The following is a 22,181-nucleotide window of genomic DNA, read 5'->3' as shown; positions in this document are numbered from 1 at the left end:
CTTGCACTCTCTATTTTCCATCGCACTTAAGGATTTTTTCAGTGCACAGACGAAAATATTAGAGTGGTAAATGATTGATTTCAATAGCTAGTTTCATTGTCCTTGTTCAGTGTATGGATTTCTTTATTTCAGGTTAGCTTAGAGGGCTTGGGTTTGTTTTGTTTATTTCCTCCTGGCTGTGCTTTGGGGAGTTTTCACTCTAATGGCTGGATCACTGTTATTTTTTGCATTGTCTCTACTTTGTGTATGTGGAGCAGGTGAATAAGTTAAACTTATAAAGTTCCACCGTATTTTGTGAGCTGTGTGTGAAATATCCCAGACGAGGGGGCCTGGCTTTGGTTCCCGCCACAGGTCCAGATTGCACTTGAACTCAGTCGAGCTTTAGAGACAAAAGCTGTGTCCCAGCACTTCAGCAAATCCAGCCACAGTCCAGTCCTGGGAAATGAGGAGTAGGCAATTACAGAGTACCTGTGTGGCTCAGCTGACTTCCTGAGCATTGCATGAGACATCAGGAAGAAGAAGAATCCGGATTTCTGGCAGTAGCATTCAGCTGTGGTTAAATCACAAGACGCTTCTTTCTTATACCGCACTTTTCAGTGTCTGTGTAGAATGCAGAGGAGAAGGGAGGGGCTGCAGATGGCAGTTCTGTCACTCTGCATCCCAGCCTGCATCCTGACTGGGTTCAGCTTGTGCTCTGGTGTAAGGATGAAGGTAAAGGGAGAGGAAAGTGTGCAATAATACTGTGTTTAATGCATGCAAAGAGAGAAATATTCAGTTTACTCAAGCACCTTAATCCTGAAGTTCACTCATGTCAGAAAGGCCATTTTAATCATATTATAAAATCTGTATTTTGCTTTTGGTAATTGTCACAAAGGCCTGATCTTAGCACGTAGAAGATAGACAAATGATTCTCTTTTTTTCTGCAACATTTTATTTATTATGTATTTATTGAAAGGGTATTAAATGGTTCAGAGAAAACAATTTAGAGAAACAGCAGAACTGATGGAATTGCTCAGTTCTGCTGTGTGCACAGAATTTATATTATTAGGATTTATTACAGTTTCTGTCATCTCTGTTGAAGATTGCCAAATAATTTATGCCAAAGCACCCCACTGCAGTAAAAGGTGAGAAAGTGACATCCAGAGACAGGTTTTGTCCCAAAAGAAGTTTGTGACCCAGAAAAGGATCTGAGATTCCTGACTTCAGTCTCTTAATGGCAAGAGCTTACGCTCTTGACCAAGCCATAACAGTCCATGGGTTGCCTGTGTGTAAATACATTGTCCTTTCAGAAAAATCCATGGTGAAATCTTGCAGGCAATTCCAGGGCCATGAGCTGCAGGAAACGTGGAGTCAGTGCCACATGGAGAGAGTATCACACAACAGCCTTCAAGGAATACTGCTCAGGAGTTCAGTGGTGCTCGGTTTGTTGTTGATGCTGCCATCAGTCCCTTCCAATAAAGCCTCACTGTTCTTCCTTTGCTTCTCTGAAAGCAAAGGAAAACTGCAGTGAAAACTGCAACCTGGGCCTTGTCTGCTTTACTGCCAATTGATTTATTTTTTTAGACAGGAACACACAAAGAAGATGATTTTTTACTTCTTTATTTTTCTTCACAAATGTTACCTCATTTGCCTGGATCAGAGCTTCAGGGTTTTGAGTTGCCAAAGCTTCTTTTACAGGTGCTTCTGTGTGTGCAGTGGTCACAAGACACACTGCAAATGACCCTGGTGGGAAAATAAACTGTTTAGGCTGGGCTTTCCTTTCCAATTTTTATTGGCCTGACATTAACAGCTCAACTGTGTAAAAGAATATCAACATATCTGAAAATTTTAAACATTTCTGGAAGTTTGGAACCAGCAGCCCTGTGTGCTCTGGGCAATGGAAAGGATTCTTCTTGGGGTGCCGCAGGAGAGATGGGAGGCTCCAGGGCTGGAACAGAGGGAGGGAAGATGTGGGATTGTGGATGTGAAGCCCATTCTCTTCCACATGTTGAATTGGTAGCTACCACTGTAAATTCTATACTAACTTTACCCAAATAATAAAGACTTGGAAACGAGATGTCTGAGCTAAAGGTACAATAAATAATAAATCCCCACTGAACACAAGAGATTATTGATAATAAGAAAACCTATGGCAACGGTATTAACAGGCAAAGAGCATGGTGATGGGAAAGATAGGGTGAGGAATGTGACTGTTGACTGTGTGCCCTGGATTTTAGGACAGGCAAGAACAAATGTGTTTTGGAAGGCTTGCATAGTCAAAAGAGATAATGTTATCATATGTGGCCTAGATGAAATCTGGACGGGGAAATATTGGAAGCATGTACGACACTACAGACTATTTATAAATCTGTAATCTTTACATTTGACAGTATCTTTGCAGAATGCAACCTTTAAATTTCACCTTTCAAGTGCCAGAGAGCACTGGAATTTAAATATCTTTCTATCTTTTTCTTCTGCCAGATATCTGTTTGGCTTTGTACCTTTTGCAAGGTATGTAAGACAACTGTGTGGTTGTATCCAGGAGAACAAAGTTACTGCACACATTGCAAAACAGTCAGGGATTCAAGGCCAAGGCCTGCAGAGTTGAGCAGAGCTCAAAGGTGGGGAGAACTTATTTACAAGCTTCCAGAGACATGGGCATTGTGCAGCCAGACCTCTTTTGGGCAGAGTAAGAAGGAGCGTTGTGTCAAATTGTTGTAGCAAATATTAGAATTTCAAGTTTCCAGACATGTCTAAAGGAGCATGGCAGGCTCACTCCACTTGATTCACATTCTTGGATTGATTTCTGTTTCATTTTTAGTTCTGCTAAATAATTGCTTAATTTGAATATGAAACTTTATTTTTTTATAACATTATTTTTTTGGTTTGTGGGTTTGGTGCTATTCTGGGGTAGCCAGAATTTGGGTCGTGAAAAATAGACACTTAGTCATTTGAGTTAAGCATCCAGACTTCAGTCCTGTTCCTGCAGCCAAACCTTATTCCATCTTTCTCAAGAGGCAAGATAATTTTTCTTTCTGATTCAGAGGCTGAATCATCCTTTATTAGAAATTGCCTGGGTAAGCATGTTACAGAGTTATGAAGGGGCTTCACTTTCACATTCCAAGTCCCAAGTTCTTGTGGTCTTCTCACAGCAGGTTCCCCAGGTTACATGAATGAAAGAGATATTTCTGTACCAGTCCTTTGGGAAATAGCAGAAGTGTTTTTTCAGTAGTTTTTGCCATGGCAGTCTGTCATCTAGAAAGTAAATGCAGCTCTGGCCTGGCATCCCCTGAGATCTTGGGTGGAGCTCTCTGTTTCTGCCACTCTCATGAAACTTGCTTTAGGGGTGTTTCCTTTTTCAGGCTTTCTTCTGAATCCCCCTCACCCAGTAATGAATCCGTGTATCCCTGAGGAGGTTTTCTTGCTAAGGCTCACCTTTTCTTTTGTTCTGTGGCAATTGGTTTTGGAAATAGCTCCCTTAAAACTGAGCAGGAAATGGTATTGTGATTGCATGAAAACCTTATCAAATACAACAATTTGTATCCCCCACACTAAGAAGCACCCAGGAATTTTTAAAACTCCTCATGAGAAGTGAGAATAGCCATACCCTTCCCAAAATAGACAGTGGTTCCCCCTCAGCTGGGCTCTGAGGAATTCAGGGCTATGGCCCTATTTTGCCACCTTGTGTTTCTGGTGTGACAGCTGGGAGACACTGCACACTGTAGGCATGCAAAGAGTTCTCTGTAAGAGCTGGGGGGACTCAGGTGGTGAAGTGGAAGATCATTTAATTCAGGTAGAGCAAGGATCTGGAAGTAGATTTCTTCAGCCAGACTTAATAGGAATGTGGGTGTGCGTTATCACATCTGGAAATCCAGGGTCTCTTGGTGGTTTTCCATGGTGTTTCTGTCCAGGACCTAGGAATGCTTTTCTACCAATCTGCTGTATATTTTCATGTGGAAACTTCTAGTTTTGACAAAATTAGTTCTAATCTTGCAGTTGGAAATACAGATAATTATGAATTCTGGCAGAGCACCCCCCAATGTTCAAAATATCACAGCCTCCTAGTTTAGAATAGTCACTTCTAAGAAGAAACTGAGACTTCAGGAGTTTTGAGTTTTAATGCATTTAGGTTTGAAAAATGTCTCCAGATCCTGCAATAGTTGATATCATCATTTAGTATTAAGAAGTGTTTGGAAAGGGATTGCATTTGATGACCTGGTTGAGCTCAGTCTGCACAGCTGTGATGAGAACAATGTATCACTGTCTTGATGTTCTTTCCCTAGACCTTCAGGGATTCTTCTCCCTCGCCCAAAACAGAGCTGGGAGTGGAGAAGCCTGTGGTGTCAGGGACACTGGGATGCTCTTCAGAGCTGGTCCCCTGCTGGTTGTGAGCAGCCCTTGTAACTTCCATTAGAGACTGATGTGGGGCAGGAGGATCAAACATGTTTCTAAACTTACAAACAAATAACCCCCTCCCTTGGTTATGAAATGGTGAAAATGGATCAAGAAATGGTTCCTAAAGGTTTTCAAAGCAGCTCCCACTTGGGAAAGTGTTACATGGCCATATATAAATATAAAGCATTTTTGGTGATGGGAGGAGGATTAGCCCACGGAAGTTGAAATTACCACCACCTGACAGGTCTTGGACAAAATCCTGCATATTAAGCAGGTGTCATCCAGATCTGGGGTGTGGCATGATGTTCAAAATCTGCAAATTCCCCTTACCCATGCAGTCTCCACCTGGGGATCTGTCTTTCCAACCAGAGGGAAGAGCATCATGGCTGAGTGCCTTCTCCCCTTGCCACTGCCTGCTGTGAAGTGTTGGAGCAGCTGCACGCTCAGACAATCTGTTTTCCTGTTTCCCTGGTGGGTCACATCCAGGAGAATGAGACTGGATGGACACACATTGCTTCTGTGAAAGCATCACCTCAGGAGTCAGGAACACTTCCATGGGGCAGCTGTTTCCAGGGTACTGATGTTAGTTGGAAGCAGGCAGGTGACTCCTGAGTCTCTTTTCTGTTGCCCCAGCTTTGTCACTCCCTTCTCCCCCGCCTCAACCCAGACTCTGTCTCAGACACGCTGACTTGTGGAAGTGAGCCAACATTGCAGTGTACCACAGGCATCTACTGCTGCAGGGAGAGGAGGGGAAGGACAGTGCCTTAAGGAAGGGAAAGGGATATGCTTCAGCTTGGAAAGATGAAAAGGATCTAATTCCTGGAATGTTTCTTGGTTTTCAGCAGTGCTTTTGCTTCTTCTAATTTTTCTGACCCCTGTGCAGTCCTCTCAGCATGATGCTGATTTAGATGAGACATCAAAACATCAGACTTCCAAATATTCCTGAGATCCTCCTCCTCTTCCTTTTTCATGTACAGCCAACACAAGGCAGGGGGAGAGAGGAAATTATTCAGGAATGTGAAGGAAATGCTCTTGATTTTGGCAAAAAAACACCCTTCCATTTAAGCTGCCCTGTTCTACCTTTTGTGGTGTCTGATTGCTTCCTGTCAGCTTATTGCAGGGAACGTGAACCATTCCTCTCTAACCTCTGTCAAAGAAATGGAACATGGATGTTGGGGAAGAAGCCCTCTGCTCACACCTCTTGCTCCACAGCATATCCTGGTAGATGTTTTCCTGTTTCCTGTTTCTAAAGAAGCTTTAGAGGAGGCAAGGTGGCTAAAATCTGAAATAAAGTGGGCAGCAAAATGGAAAGATGTTGCCTTCCTTTGGGATCACTGGGGGAGTAAAATCACCTTGCCTGGAGTAGCTGGGAGCTGTGACTCCTCAGGAACAGGAGTTCCTGGAGAGTCTCCAGAGCTTGGGTGCTCAGACAGGCAGAGTGGGAGCCTGGATGGGCTGGGCAGGTGCCAGCTTTGGATGGAAATGGGAAGCTGTGGTCAGCAGGCTGTGGGTTAGAAGGATGGGGCATTTACCTGGTGAGGGGATCTTGATTCATGGTGGCTGGCAGGGTGTTTAAGGTTTCTGAAAGGAAGTGTGAAGGAGTATATGGCTGTGTATGAACTGGCAGATCCCAGCTGCGTTCTAAGAAGTGTTTTCCAGTATTGTGGATATTAAAGAGCACTTAATCAAATAATGAGTTCTGTAAGGCATTAGCTGCTCCAGGAGTGTGCTGTGGGGCTTGAAAGGAAAGTCCTGCTGGATTCTGCTGCCATTGTGGCAAAGCAGAGCTGTAACCAGGGGTGGCTGAGCCAGTGCACCCGGCAAAAGCCATCAATGAGAATTGTAACATAAATAACAGTTTTACTGCAGTGTCACTTGCCTGTTTTGATTCCATCTGTTGAATTCCCCCTCCTCCTGGAGTATTTTTCTTTTCTTTCCTTGCCTTTTCTGTGTACTGATTTACTTAGCTTTAGAACATATATTCAGACAAAATAAGGACAAGAAGTCTTGGGAGAACAATCTACTTTTTCTCTTAATGGCTTCCTTTGCATTTCTAGCTCTGCTGAATGCCGCAGAGTTTTGTTTCTGTTCACAGTCACACTATTCTCTGTCATGGCTGTACACAATAAGCAGTTCCAGGGATCTTTATGCCTGGAGGACCATTAAGCTTTCATCCACAGAGCTATGTACTGAGTTGTGCCTTAGAAACAGATACAGATCTTTGCTGGAAAATGCCGATGGCAGAGCTTGCACAGACATGAGTGTGAAAACATATAGCAGTGATTTGAAGCTCTAAAGAAATCTTACAGATGTCCTTGCTGAAGGCTTTAGGGCTTTGTTTTATTTTTGCAGATGAGTTAAGTTGTCACAGTTGACAGCTTTTAGGATTGAGTGTTTGATGTTGCGCTGGCCAGAGTCACTCCAGTCAGATTCCCAAGAACTGGGTCAAATCTCAGTATCTCTGCTGCAAGAGACGTGAGGTGGAGTGGCTGTCAGTGCCACTGGTGTCAGGGATTTAGCAAGTCCCCCCTTAAGGTAATGCTTAAAAAAAGTAGATGATCCCCATGGAATAGGAGAAGGAAGATTTGAGAGGTTTTTTGTTTATTTCTGGGTTCTTTGGATGATTTAGGAATACTTGAGACTGACGATGCAGCAGGAGAGAGACACTGCTTGGTCATGCGACAGAATGCACAAATGTGGGTGTAGAGGAAGGAGATGTCGAGGAAGAACAGCTCTGTCTGAGAAAGAGCTGGCCTGGGGTGGGATATTGCCAAGCTTTGCATGCATGGATGGCAGCCTGAAATTCATGTGGAAGGGGATGGGAAGTCAGCTAAAAAGGAGTTTAGGTGTGTGGGCAGTGGGATGACAGGACAGTATCTTCGTTCTGAATTTCTCTGCCAAATGCTGGGGCTGTGGAGGAGAACAGAGCTGCAGGTACTGGGGGAAGCTCACTGAAGTGTCCTGAAATGGGGCTGAGGTGCAGAGAAGGGTGAAAAAACAGACACATGGCAAATGGCCACAGCAGGAATCCAGCAGGCAACCCAAAAAGCCTCTGTTAAAGCCTTCTTGGGGGTTCTTGAGTGATTTAATCTTCATGACTGTAGTCACACATGCAAAAAATACAGAGAAAGGCTGAGGAACAGCTCAGGTTTCTCTCAGAGCTACTGTTATCTGTGGTTAATGAGATTAAACATGTTCCTAATTTCTGCTTTTACTTTGTATAGTATTATCACATCTGTGTTAATTTTCTTACTGCTGATTAGTGTGAAGGCTAGGAAAGAGAACATCAGACTTAGATTTTCTCAGTGCCTTCTGCCACATCCTGCTCCAGCAAAGCTGTGTCATGGCTTACTGATGTTGGTATCACTGCCCTGCTGTACCACACAGCAGTGCAGGTGTAGTGATGGCAGCTAGAACTGAAATTAGAGCACTTGGAATAACATCTGTATTTGCTCTTTCCCCCTCTTTCTGTGGAAAATGTGTGTAGAATGTTACTACTAGTTAGAGGAGTTTTGGTTTTATTAAAGAAAAACACAGTTGTAAGACAAAAATATAGCAAAATATAACAGAAATTATGTGGGATAACATATTATTGGGAAGAGGAGGGATTAGGGCTGGTTAAAATGGATCTTAGGATCTGTAGCTGTCAGTATTGGGAAGCATGTGAGAGGGTCACATGCTGGCAGACATGTTCCAGCCCATTTCATGGCCACAAAAAGTGCTGGTGTATTCTGGATGTATTGCTGCGTCACAGGCATTGCACAGAACAATGCCAAAGATAAGGAAATACTACTGGCACTTCAGAAAATACAGTTTTTGTGGAAATCTGTGTCTCAGTCTCAAACTGGCCCCAAGACAGCTCTGAGTCCTGGACAGGCAGGATGTGTTCTCATTGTGGGAGGTTTCACTATGGCAGGTGTCAAAACTGTTTGCTGTAGGGTACATCTCAAAGTTTAAAGTGATCTTTTATTTGCTTTGATTCAAGGCATAACGACCCTAAACATCTGGAAGATCAAGACTGTAGCCTTGAATTTACTTTAGTGTTCTATGAATACCTAAAGTTATAGCAGAGGGAAAGTTTGATTAGCTGAAGATGTGAGGAAGTGCCATGGTATTTTGTACTGCTGGAATTTTCTTACACAGCAAAGTTTCACAGGCAAGGTCCATTCATTTTGCTTAGTCAAGGATTGAGTTGTATAAACTATTAAGCCAAGTCAGCTGACTCCTTGTTATCAGAATTTATGAACTTATGGCTGGCAGGAGTGAAGTTTGTGTTGAGGGGTTTTTTTTTGGCTTTTTGTTTTGTTTCAGTTTGGTTTTTTCTCCTTTTTTATTTCCCTTTTCAAAGGTAAACCTTGTATCAGACACTTGAGTGAAATTATAAGGTAAGAAATATTTAAATCCCAGCTGAAAATTATGATTTCCTCTTCCTCAATTTGGAAATTTAGGAAGAGTGAATATAGTGGCAGATCTAGAGATTATTTTATTTTAATCACAGATTAGCGTGTCTGAGTTTTGGAAAGGGCTTTACAGCAAGTCTCTCCAGCTGCTGAATATTGACTGCAGGTGTTAAATGCAGTCCTCAGTGCTGGCTAAACAGCATTTTGTGGTAGAAATTGTCATCAGGAGAAGGTAGAGAGAGGAGCTGACTTCTAGGCCTTCTTGTAGAAACAAGTGTTTGAGGATGTTCCTGTCTGGTAGCAGAATGTTAGTAGCTGTTGGTGATTTATTTTTCTTCTAAAATCCATTTGCAGTGTTTTGAATACCAGAGAAGCCACATGCAGCTGGTTTGTAGCTGTCACAACTGAGAATAGCTGGAATCTTACAGTGCCAGTAGGAATATTTTTCCATCCACACAGAACAAGCACGGTATTAAAATACAAAGTAATATTATGGTTCTAGAAAAATACATGGTTTTTATTTATATCTCCACATACCCCATGGTATTGAATGTACAGTTGCATATGTTTGGCACTGATTGTAAGATTATCAGGGTATCAGGAAAGTCACTTTTCTTTGTGGGCATTTTGGCTCATTTTTCTGCTTCCTTTTATGCCAACCTCACGTGTGCAAGGAGATACCTTTGAAATGTATCCTGGCCCCCAGCTTTGCCATTTCAGTTGCATTCCCTGTATCTCCACTAACATTTATGAGCAAAGACAGCTGACCTTTGCAGAGTGAATGGCTAGTTGCATGTGTAATTAGAGCATTAATAGTGCTATGTCTCATTTATTTACCTCAGCTTGTAGAGTCACAGCGAGTACTGGTGGTGACTAGAGTACTGCTACAATAAATAAAATTCAGAAACCACACCAAAGTTATTTTTGAGAGACCTGGTTGATTCACTGCAGGAGAGAGGCTTGGAGCAAAATAATATTTATGTGGTGTGTGCTCTCTAGGGATGGAGAAGCAGGAGTGAGCGAAGTTCTTCAGCAGACTTGCTGTATGTCCACTGCTCAAATCCTTAGGGAAAAAAAAAATTCTCTGTTAACCTGTTGTTTTTTGTTTGGTTTTTTTTTTATCTTTGCCCATTCTACTCATTTCTCCTGTTTTTCCTTTCAAATGTGTGTAAGGAATTTGAAGTCGTGTGTGTCAGCAGGGAGCTGGTTTCAGCATGGCTCTGACTCCACGTGCAGAGAATCCTCCCCGAGTCCTTTGCACTTTCACTTGTGCTGGCAAGGTCCCAAAGATCTGCTGCAGCTCTTGCCATTTGCAGGATTAGCTGAGTAGAGACTGGAAGAGTGGAGGGAAGATGTGGGTAGAGAAGGGTCCCTCAGTGCAGGCAGTACAACCCTGACACTCAGTAGGCTGAGGGAAAGGATTCGATACTGGAGGCAGGAGTGATGGCAAATTGTGCTACTTGACTGTTGTTCCTATTATTAGCTTGGAGAAGCCCACCTTTGGGACTGGCTGTGTGTGTGAGCCCCCATGGAGAGGCCAGGGAATGCCAGCTGCTGTGGCAGCTTGAATGGCTCTGCAGGAATGGGGATGACACTTTGTTTCAATGGAGCCTCCAAGCAGGTTTAATTTCCAGCAGCCTAAACTGGATTTGAAATAACAGCAGACAACTGCAAGGTTTAAGATGACCCTCTACCTGTCCCTGCCCTGCTTTTAGCCCTTAGCTGTAGACTGATAAATAATAATAAATAAACTAAATAATTCAAGCAGAAGTGTGTTGTATTGTTTTCATTTTAAGGAGCAAAATCGGTGCTTTCTTGGAGATTTGCAGGAGTGGATTCCCCATTGCAGGCACACATGTGGTTCATGCTGCAGCTCAGCTGATGGGCATTGCTGATGTGTGAGGAAGGAAACCTTCATCATTTCAATTCCTTGAGTGTTCAAACACAAAGGATAGCTTTATCCCTTCTGAAGAGACCTGGAAACAGATAAAGATTGTCAACATTCAATTAAAAGATATATTGGAAATAATCAGGATGTAATAAAAGACAAAACATCCAAAGCCATACCATTAGCTCTTTTTTCTTTTCTTTTTTCTTTTTTTTCTTCCTCCCTTTTCTTTTAGTAGCATAGGGGAGGGAGGGAATGAAAGAAACATTATCCAAGCTTCTTTTTGCCATCAACCCCTCTTGAATAGAGAGAGACTGGAAGAACTGCTCTGCTGCAAATGGTGTCAGGTTCTGTGCATCAGCGTGAGTTCACTTCCTAAGGCTTATTTTTGTAGGATTCAGCATTTTTGTTACAGCCAGATACAAAGAAGAAAGCAAGCAAAAGATTGCTACATTTAGCCCCTTAGACCTTTTATTTCCCAGCTAGAAACATAAATAAGCTTGATACAAGTGCCTGTATGTCAGTATTGTGTGCTGAGGACCCTTAGGACTGAAAATTTCTGCAGGTTTCATTTCTGTTTTAATAATGGGAAGCCTTCCTGTGAGGAAGATAGCGTATAAAACTGATTGTCTTGTGGGGTTCAGATGCTGGAATTGGTGTATATAAGAAAGACACAGTTTCAATGTCAGATGCTGTTTTTCTCATCTACATGGAGTAGATGAGAACTGAGCCTGTAACACCTCTAATCCAAGCACAGCACCTGTTTGGAACTAGGAAGAACTGCTGACATTTAAAATAAATAAAAAAAGCATAGTGGAGGTCTTAATCTCCTATGTAGGGAGCAGATAGCAGGTCTGACAGGAATCTGTGTAATCTGGCAGTAATATTAAAGTGAAAGTCACTGAGAAGTGGTTGTTCCCTCTCCTCAGCCTGTTCCCTAGCCATGCCTATGGATATCTTCCCTCTCAGTTGTTACAGTTTCAGAGTCCAGATCACTTGCCACTCCCTGGAGCCCAGGGGTTATTTCCTGTATAGATCAGACCATTAAAGTATGGGTTCCTGCTGTCCTTCCTTGTGTACACCACACTGAATCAATGGGAAAGCAATTAGAAGATACTGTGTCACCTTTTGGCCTCCTTTTTTTTTTTTTTTTTTTTTTTTCCCCTTTCTTTCTTTCTATCAAGTTCTGCACAGGAAGAAATTGCACAGAGCCAGCCTTCCAAACTGCAGTTTAGAATTTGTTTGGCAGGTGCTCCCCAACCCAAGTTAGGCCAATGCCCCAGAATAAGAGTTCAGGCTTCCTTGCACTGCCCAGACCCTGAACTGGCAGCACATCCTGGAGTGTCTGCTGGCATCTGCCCTGTTGTTCCTCAGGAACAGCCTGAACACTCCCACTGTGCTGCTCTTTTCTCCAGCTTTTTCAGATATTGAGGACAGTTGTGTGGATCACATCCTGTGCTTTCTTGCCTTCCATCCGTCACCCCTGTTTTTGGTGACCTTCCTGTTTCATCTGCTGCTTTTAGGCAGTGGTTTGCTGATGCTGAGCTCCAGCAAAACTCCAGTTCTGTACTGAGCAGCTCCTGGTGCAAAATGTGTTGTCTGACCACACACTCGTGGAGTTGTGCAAGGGCTGCTGTGCTTTGTGCCATCTGGTCTCATGAGAAACTGGGAGATGGAGCATTTCTCTTGAGGTTTGTGTGCTTTTGAAATTGGGCTGGTTCATGATCCTGCCCCAGCCTATCGTGACATGCTGTGACTCAGCTGAACCCCGAGGGAACTTTAGGGCAGTGACTGGGGGCTCATGTTTCCAAAGCTGCTCTTTCCCCAAACCAGCAGCACTGGAAACCTGATCTGAAACTCTGGGTTTGTTCACAACTGTCTCTGCACTTTTGTACAGTCTCAGGGAACCTCATTGAAGCCTTATCAAAGCTATTGCAGCAATAGAAGTACAGTCGCTCTTTGGGCTCAGAAAGATGGCAAAATATCCATTTGGGTTCTTTGCAAGTTTGTGATATTTAATCACAAGTCTGAAATTTTAGACTGTGTTTCTAAATCACCTAAATTTTTCAGAAATTGGTGCTTTCAACCCTACACGGCTTTCATTTTAGAAGTGTCTGTGTCTCTAAAATGTCTTAAAAGGTACAGTTCTGCCTTCCAGTTTTAGACATAAAGAGAAGATTTCATTTATTTTTGAAGTTCAGAAGGAGAAATCCAAAGGTTAACAGTTGGTTGGTATATCAGATGTTACTTGGTATGTGTATCTGCTCTTTATTTTTGAATTTCCCTTTCTCTGCTCCTCCAGGTGTCATCTTGACATGAGTACATTCAATCTTGGCACGAAGAAGTGTACAAAACTTACTTGAAGGGTGGAGAAAAGAAACTGCAGCATCCTTGTGTGCATCAAAATGCCAAGTAAAAGCTCTTCAGAGAGTGAGAATTCAATTCTCTGAAACAATTTTCATAAGCACTTGGTACAAACCTGAAAAACAGCATCTCTGTGCACTGTGCAAGCACAATAGACACAGATGATAGTGCAGTTACATTAGTATAGAGAATGGGAATGTCTGATCAGTAGCACAGGATACAGGAGGAGTTTTTGGAAGTGTCCTGCTCACAAGTGGCATTAATCCAGTAATATCCAAGCAATAAACACTGTGAGGCCTGGTTAGTTTTGAGGGTGTTTGGGCTTTATTGTGGCACACATAATTTAATTAACTTTTGAAGAGACCGCTAGGCAACAGCCCAAACTCAGAAGGGCAGAGGGGAAAATTCTGATGGACAGTCCTACTGAGCTAGAACACAGTGGCTGTGAAGGAAAGGCTGCTGAATGGGCTGATGGCTGAAAGAAGCAAAGCAACCGCACTTGGACTCGCTAGTGGGCTCTTTGTCCAAATTGGAGCCATCTCTTTCTTTAGGAAGTTATTTGTGTTGGAAATGAGGCCATAGCCGGGCTGGAGCAGGAAGGAAGAGGCGGATAGTGATCTCTAAAGGGGGTGCTGTGGCTGCAGAATGACAGCCGTGCAGAAGGTTGGCTGCCAGGGCAATGAACTTGGCCAGAAAGTTCCTCCAGCCCCTTGCTCTGCTGTAAATCTGGTGCCGTGCTTTGGGGCCCGGGATGGGCACGGTGTGGGGTTCCTGCACATTCAGCTACAGAGCCAGCTGCCCTCCTGAGCCCACTTGTGCCCTCCTGCAGCCTTCCCATCCTTCACAGAAAAACAAAAATGTGCACTCAGTAGAGGAGTAGCTGTCACCCTTTTCCTGTTCCCGGCCTGGAAGAGAAGCATTTACCGTCTTTCCAGTCGTTCCTGAGCACTTCCCCAGCATTGTATGAAGGGCTGCAGACCTTTCCTGCCATGTTACCATGTCTGCTCTGCTGAAAGGGATGCTGAAACAGCAAAGAGGTGTGAGATTTTTTCCCAGTGATGTAAATTGTCTGTATTGAAGTAAATAAAGAAAACTGAATTTGTGTCTTCCTTCCTGTGACCTGTTTGCCTGTATTGAAGGTGCCCGTGACACCATTTGTGGCTTAAGTTGGCTATTAGATGGAAACAATTTCAGTTTCCTGCTCTGATTCATCAGTCCCTAATGACAGGTTACATGTTAATTCTTGCTTTCAGGAATTTTCATGCAGTTGTGTTTTCACTGGGATCCGATAGCAAATGTGAGCAGAAAGAGCTTCATGCTCAGGCCTAATAGTGCAGAAATGATTCTTTTTATTTGCCTGTCTGAAAACAGTTCCCCATAGTTGTTGTGGACCTTTTGTAACACAAATATATCAGAGGTGATTGTTCTTTGCTTGTTTTTTATTCTGTTTCACTACATTTAACAATGCTTTATATAGCATCAGTTTTGTTGTTGCTCCATCATCACCATGATTATTACCATAGGGCATAAAGTATCAAACTCAGATCACAGCTGTATTGTGCAGGAGCTGCACAAACGTGCAGTAAAGGGAGTCTCTGTCACAGAGTGTTAGTGGTGTCTGGAGAGCTGAGGCAGAGAGGAACAGGCACGATTCAGCAATGTGCCCCTACTGCACAAAAGCTCAGTTGTGGTGTCGGGTACAGAGCAGTGCTTCAGACAGGAAGGGACACACTTCTTGTGCACGAGGTTGCAGGATCAGAAAAGGATGAGCTCTTGCTGCCCTTATAGAGATTAGTGCCTTTAAAATAAACTGGCCTTGCATGTGACAGAAAAAAGTTCAAGCATCTGGATAGCCAAATGTCCCTTTCTTACCTTGTGGGGTCAGAAGCGTGTGTAGTATTTAAGAAGCACATTCAGAGTCATTGTAAAAGTCCTCATTGCTTGAAGTCTCACTTAAGTTGCAGGATTTGCACTGCACCCATCTGGAAGTATTTTGTCCCAGCAGCTGGGGGCAGGTGGGAGAGTTATTGTCCTTAGTAGGGTGATTCTCTGTTTAAAAGTTTTGCAAACAAGTAAGAAAAATTTTCCATTTCCCTTCCAGAAGTGGGTAAGATAGACCTGTCTCCATCTCACATTCAAAATCCCTCCTTACTGTCATTCAAGGCCCTTCCAGTTCCAAGGGACCAATTATTTCTGTATTCCTCAATCTAACTGGACAGCCCAGAGAAGGTGAAAATGTCATGATGGATTCTCATCCTTTGGCTGGAAAAGGTTTTCTGATCTGGGGCTCATCTCTGAGCCCCAGTGCATGTTGGTGCCAGTTGATAGGACGATGGTGCCTCACTTACTTTGCTCTCTGCTCTGTCTCCACAGCTCCTGTACGACAACCCCAAAGCCCGTCAGGAAGTCGAGTATCACTGGCGAGCCTCGGGCTGTCCTCACATTGTCCATGTCCTGGATGTGTATGAGAATATCCATCATGGAAAGAGATGCCTGCTCATTGTCATGGAATGGTAGGGACCAGCAGCAGCCCCTCACCAGGCACTGCCATGGGAGGGATGGAGGGAGTGGGAGAAGGTGTTGGCTTAGATGGCAGCTGGGGCATTTCTCAGCAGCACAATTTTGGTTTGCACAGGAAATCTCTTGTTCCATTTATGGAACAGGTAAGGAGATGTGCAGCTGCTTCAGCCACCCTGTGTGCTGGAAGAATGAAGAACCTTTACCAGAAAATAAATTTTCATTGTAATCCATAGCAACTGTCCTCATTAAAGTATTGACTGATTAGTACACTTTTGAAAGGTGTCTCTACCAATATGTTCTGCTTTGGTTGTGATCAGCTTCCAACTTCAGATGTAAATCCAAAGATCCAAATGTGATCTGTCCTGTCATAACTATTTTGACTCTAATTTTCTCTATTCTCTCCCTAGTCTCCAATACCACAGTTACTGTCCTTTTCACTGAGGACAAATTAATAATTCTTCTAGGTGTCTTTGCTTCTTTCTTTTTCTTCCTCTCCACCCTTTACATGAAACAAGATTATTGTCAGCCTCCCAGTGCTGGCATATCTGACTTCCCATCTTTGTGTGTCGTGTTCCCTGTGACAAGGTAGATTAAACTGAAAGCATCAAAATTCCCTGGTCTTATTTTGTTTTCTATTTATGCTGTACCAGAATGGCTTTCCACATTGATGTGAGTGTGATGTTTAGGAAGCACTGGCGTAGGAGGCAGCCTATAATCTTTATCTGTTCCTGCTTTGGTTCTATGAGATTATATGGATGCAAGTCAGGTGTTAATTTTGTCCTTTCTGCTAATATAAGGTGGGGTTTTTTTGTGTTCTTTGTTTCAGCATGGAGGGAGGAGAGCTGTTTAGCAGGATCCAGGAGAGAGGAGACCAAGCTTTCACTGAGAGAGGTGAAACATCACAAGTTTAAAATTAAAGTTTGTGAAAGGCTTTTTCTCCTCCATTTCTCTGTCCCATGTTTCCTTTTAGGAATTTTTCTTTGATTTTATTTATGGTAGTGTTTGATGCTATTATTATTGTTAATTATCCCACTGTGTGTTAAAAGTGATCATAAAAAGTTCTTGATAATCAGGAGTTATGAGAATTGGCCAAAGTTCAGGAAAAATGTGGAAGATTTAGAGAAAAACCTTTCTACAAATCTACTCCACTTTTTCATTCCTGTACCATGAGAGCATCTGTTCCTCTGATCCCTGGTCTCGTGCCAGACCACCTCTGCCATGATCAGTGCAGCTGCTGCTGTGCTCTCTCTCTGGCTGTCCCTCAAGCAGCATCACTGCACACTGTTAGGTCATGAGTATAATGAGCAAATCACATCTGATGAAACATCTCCTATTCAAGGGTTTTAAAGCACTACTTGAAAGGAAGTGTTATTAACCACACTGCAAACAAACCTTCCTGTCTGCAGGAGGGACTGAGCAAGTGTAAAGCCCTGCCATGAGGCAGGAACAGAGCTTGCACTGGACTAGTCTTGCCATTTTTGTTGTCTTTGCTATTTTTTATTGACAGAGAACCACAGGTCTGCCTGGCCATGGTTCTCCTTGCCCCTCATCATAGACAAGAGCTGCTCAGAGTAAAACCATTAATATTGGTATGGTGATAGTGTTTGTAACTATTGGCCTGACAGAGTGATTAGAAGCAGAAAAATATACACCTTGGCTTGTAAATTACTGTGACTCATTTTGCAGGTCCGGTGTAGAGGCCAGTCTGTTTTCTTCTCCTGTGTTTCTGAGCCTAGGATGAATCCTCTTTAGTCCTATAAGAGACTTGTGCAGGGAAAATGAGCATTTTTAGAAACTTTATTTGTTCTTCTCTAAAATACAAATTCCAGGGAGAAAACCGGTGCCATGAGCATTAGCAACTGCACTCTACTAAAAACATTATTTTTCTACATTATATAGCATTGTATAACATTATAAATACTTACTCAGAAATCACCTGGTTAAACAAAAAAACACCTTCTTTCTCTCCTGAGGTAAATGAACCCACTGGATTTCTCAGGTTCACTGCCTATTTACATAGCCACAGCTTCCCATTAGGACCAGGAAGGAGGAGGTTGTGCAGGGCTTCCCCCAAAGAATAGGAGTGTTTCTGCATTCTGATTGTCCTTGTCTGAGATTTTATAGTTTCAGTCTTGAGCCATGTGCAAAAGGATTCCAGGTTGCAGTACAAGTTCTGCCTATGCAGAACCCAGAGGATCAGGCTGAAGTTTCTATTGTTTCCCTGCCAATGGAGATGTGATATAAAGCTCACATGGGAATGTCATTCCTCCCTGCACTGAAACCCGTCCCTGTGTAAATGAACCCTTCCAGACTCCCAGAGCTCTGCTGTTGCAAGGCAGCTCCACCACTAGAATTTCCCATTGGGGCTATGTTAAATTTTTGAAATGTATTATTTCAAAGGTGGCAGTTTGGGCTTTGCTGAATAGAACTGTTGATTTTCTTCCTCCTGATGGAAAACTTCTAAAGACAGTGAGGAATTAAGATGTGACCTACCCTGAAATTACTATATTGTTATCTTGCTCTATTCTTAGAAAATATGATAGATCATCCTCCTACCCCTGAACTAGAAGCTGAAAGTTAAATTTCTGTCTCAAACAACCAAGGACATGTCCTGGACAATTAGAGATAAGGTGCTGGTTCTGGCTCCTTACTTAACAGTTGCTGCTTGTGTACCTGCTCTGCTCTTGCTGCTTTTTTTGGTAAATTAAAGCACGAATTTCCAAGCTCCTGAGGAGTCTGAGCTGCTGGGCTGCAACGCCCGCTCAGGAGGAGACTGAGCAGCCGGGCAGTCGGGGGCTTGGTGCCTGCAAACCCAAAACACAGCTGGTAGGGCTAATTTTAGGGTTTCTCTAGTCTTGACGCTTGCCCCATGTTCCAGCAAGCTGTTTGTAAGCCATAAGCATTCCCAAGCATGTCTCTGAATTACAGTGGGAATGTTAATGTGACCTTTCTCTAAAATTGTATTTATAGAGGCCTCTGAAATAATGAGAGACATTGGGACAGCCATCCAGTACCTCCACTCCATGAACATTGCGCACAGAGATGTCAAGGTGAGGCCCCAAGGTGTGTGGGCTGGGGAAGAGGACTTGTGGCAGGAAAAATCCTGGGCAGCAGTGATTTTAACAGAACTGGGAATGCAGTCAGATGGTCAAAGTGTTCCTGTTCCTCTGCCAGTGTGAGAACGGATTTGCTCACTAGTTTGCAACTAGTCCAAGGTTGGAATATTCATGTGTGCTAATGCCTTCCAGTTGTGTACGGAATGCAGAAAAATCTCATGATAGTCAGATGCTTAGTTAAAGAGGTACTGCCCACTTGCAATCCATTAATTAGCAAGAAAATAGCACTGCTTCAAGTGAACCTATAGCTTATAGATGCCTCTATTTACAGTCTTTGCTAGTTATTAGTTGCTTTCAGTATCATACCTGCATTAAAAAAAAAAAAAAAACAGGCAAAAGAAACCTCCACAAAATCCCCAAACAGCAAAACCCTTCAGAAAAAGGGGAAACTTCTGGGAGGAATAATAGCAATTTCATGCCTCTAACCCATTCAACATGTGTGAATATTTGGGAAAATAGGGAGGTCTCAGTTACTGCCAGTGTTTAATGAGGTAAAGTTTGAACCCCAGTCTCACTGTAGGGGTCTGACAGAGTTTGCAGGGTTGTATTTTGTGTTTGTGCTCTAAAGTGCACAGCACAAGCAAAGCCAAGCTCACTTCACCCCAGCATTTCCAACACAGGGACACAGTGAGGGATGATGGAATGTGCTGGAGAACAGGGCATGTAATGATACACTGAGGCATCAGATCAATTCCACAGCTCTGAGCTGCTGGATTTTCTACAGATGTTTGTGTGTTTAGCTGGAGGGAGAACTGACACATCATGGTGTCACCAGGGGGTAAACTGGGAAATGAGCTGATCTAATTGTAGATAATGGAAATACCCTGTTGTCCCTGTTCTTGGGCACAAGAGCTTGTATTTCCCTCTGTGCCACTTCTGCTTGTATGGAGTGTGGAGCAAGAGTGCAATTAACTCAGGTTTCAGGATCCAGAGGAGGGGGGAGCAGCAAAGGGTCTGTGTCTGTATCAGTTCATTGTGATGGAGTTGTTTCAGTTGCTCATGGAGGGTTTGGTTGAGGATTTTGCTTGTCCTGCCCCTTGGGTGCTTGAGGCACAGCGTGGTGTCAGATCAGCTGCTGTCACCACACAGATCAGTCCCAGGAGGTGCAGAGAGCTGTAAGAGGTTCCAGAAGCCAGGCTGGATACCTATTGGGTAGGGTCTTGTGGTTTGCTCTCCCAAACACCTTGCTAAGAAGGATGTTGATGCTTAGTCTGAGGAAAAGTGCTTCTTGTTGGGAGGGAACTTTCTGTGTGCTCAGTGGGGTTGTGATACAAGTAAGAAGACCTAAATGGTGGTGGTGAGTTTGACCTGTCAGCTCATTAGAGACATCTCTTCATTGTCCTGTTTATCCTCTTTTGGTGACCTTCCAGCCTGAAAACCTGCTTTACACATCTAAAGACAAAGATACTGTGCTCAAACTCACAGACTTCGGCTTTGCCAAAGAAACCACTGTAAATGCACTGCAGACCCCCTGTTACACTCCTTATTATGTGGGTGAGTTATCCAAGGCACATTTCTTCTGTGTTTCAGTCATTCCTTCCCTTCAAGTGGGTGGGAAGTCTTCTATTGTGGATGTAATGTGAAGTGTTAGCCTCCAGGATTTAAACTGGGATCCAATCCAAACCTACTCTGGTTCCAGTACAGCTCAGTGCTCCTGCTTTCTGCCTTGATGGCAGAGGAAACAGCCTTCACAGGAGATACAAATGAGGATATACAAGGAAAGAGAGGGAATTCCTTTTGATTACACTTGAAGTAAACTGATGTTTCCTCTGAATGATGCAATAAAAGCTGTAATTTTAATTGAGCTTCATGATATTTGGGTGTTTCTGTGCAAAACTTTCCTTAGCTTAAATTAATGCAATAAGAGAGAAGAGTCTTGCCTCAGCTGTAAAACTTCTTTAAGCTGGCAAATTGAGGAATTAGTAATAAAGAAGCAACGTGACTTAATCACAGCAGAATTTTTACTTCATTTTGTCCGAAGTTGAAGCACTGTGTAATGAATGCCACAGCAGACTGTCCTTTATGCACTCATTTTAGTCTTGAGTTAATAGTCATTTATCATATGGTTTGACTGGGGCAGTCCATGCTTGGAATTTCTTTGCTGAAAAAAGGACTTAATTTGTTCGAAAAATTACTTCTCTGATTAAAGTTTGTATAGTTTTCTGTATTGAAAGAGACTTACTCGCTGGGAGCAGATAATCACATTAGCAATACTCTTTTTCTGATGACTTCTTCTGTATTTTTGTAAGCTGGGTTTAGTGATAAAATGTTAAGGAGTTTACACACGTATGTTTTTATGCCTTTATATTTGTGTGTAAACAAGCTGACATTTCCCTTCTCAACACCTTTTTATAAACCAGCATGATTGCTCATATGTTTAAAGAATAATTTTCCTTACAAAATCAAGCTCCCTGCCAGTTTACCTGCCCCAGGGGATAAAGAATAAAATCCCCTCTAAATGTATCTCTGTCTAATTTTGTTACTTAGTGGAAAAAATATAATGCTCTGGGGACCAAAGAAAAATACAGTGCCCTATAGCTGCTGCAGCTAAACCCACCACCCAGGTATCGTTCAAAATTTTATCACAGCTCCAGTAGGGCCTTTCTATTCTGATTGCTGGAACATATGCTCCTGCCTCTTTCAGTGCAGTGTCTCCCTGTACACATTTAGCTGTAGCTCCTTCTGCTTTTTGGTAATCTTAGTACTCCCTTGAGCAGAGAGACACCAAGGTGAGGAGTAGGGCATTTTTCCAGCTCTGTTCCTCCTTTTTAAAGCTATTTTAGATGTCTTTAGGAACTTGTCAATCGAAAGTGCTACCCAGTTCCTGCAGTGAGTTGTATTTTTTAATGCCTTTAATACCTGTTGTTGAAGTGTGCTGCTACTTACAAGGTGATGGAGATGAAGAGAAGTACCTGGTACTCTGTTTACTTGTGATTTTCATTTTCCCCAGCCCCAGAAGTCCTTGGTCCTGAGAAGTATGACAAATCATGTGACATGTGGTCATTGGGTGTCATCACGTATATTCTGTAAGTATTTGGGAAGGAATGTGGTGAACAGAAAGAGAACACAACTCGTTAAATTTGCACTCACAAGTAATTGTTCACTGGGATTGTGCAGCCTGCAGTAGAGTATAAGCTTGAATAAAACTTTCTAAGAGGTTAAAGGACTCCCCTAGTTATGAAAATTCTTTTGTCCACTCCTACAGCCTGTGTGGGTTCCCTCCATTCTACTCAAACACCGGTCAAGCCATTTCTCCAGGGATGAAGAGAAGAATTCGCATGGGGCAATATGGATTTCCCAATCCAGAGTGGGCTGAAGTATCAGAGGAAGGTAAAAATCCTCCCTGGTGCTGATGAGTGTGAGCATGGTGGTGTGCAGTGCTGCAGTGCTTACAAAGAGACTATTTCTAAAAATCAGTCTGAGCTTTTGTTTTCCTTTCTTTTACTATTTAAATCAATTTTTTGTAAGGTGCTGCAGAGAACAACGGGGATCTCAGATACCAGCCAGCAACCTCAGTGC

General features: G+C 43.0%; 1 protein-coding gene across 2 annotated transcripts in view; it reads left to right on the top strand.

The window, feature by feature from the left end:
* MAPKAPK3 (MAPK activated protein kinase 3) overlaps nucleotides 1-22,181 on the top strand; it is a 53,166-nt gene that overhangs the window by 17,534 nt on the left and 13,451 nt on the right. For both annotated transcript variants that reach the window (XM_058845208.1, XM_058845209.1), the window contains exons 3-8: nucleotides 15,400-15,539; nucleotides 16,373-16,437; nucleotides 18,517-18,596; nucleotides 20,033-20,156; nucleotides 21,613-21,688; nucleotides 21,868-21,992. In XM_058845208.1, the coding sequence (XP_058701191.1) occupies nucleotides 15,400-15,539; nucleotides 16,373-16,437; nucleotides 18,517-18,596; nucleotides 20,033-20,156; nucleotides 21,613-21,688; nucleotides 21,868-21,992 (610 nt within the window). The remainder of the gene's footprint in view (nucleotides 1-15,399; nucleotides 15,540-16,372; nucleotides 16,438-18,516; nucleotides 18,597-20,032; nucleotides 20,157-21,612; nucleotides 21,689-21,867; nucleotides 21,993-22,181) is intronic.

This window comes from Poecile atricapillus, chromosome 9, assembly GCF_030490865.1.
Source record: "Poecile atricapillus isolate bPoeAtr1 chromosome 9, bPoeAtr1.hap1, whole genome shotgun sequence".
NCBI lineage: Eukaryota > Metazoa > Chordata > Aves > Passeriformes > Paridae > Poecile > Poecile atricapillus.
Note: the sequence above shows the minus strand (reverse complement) of the source record. Positions and strands in the feature narration are given on the sequence as shown.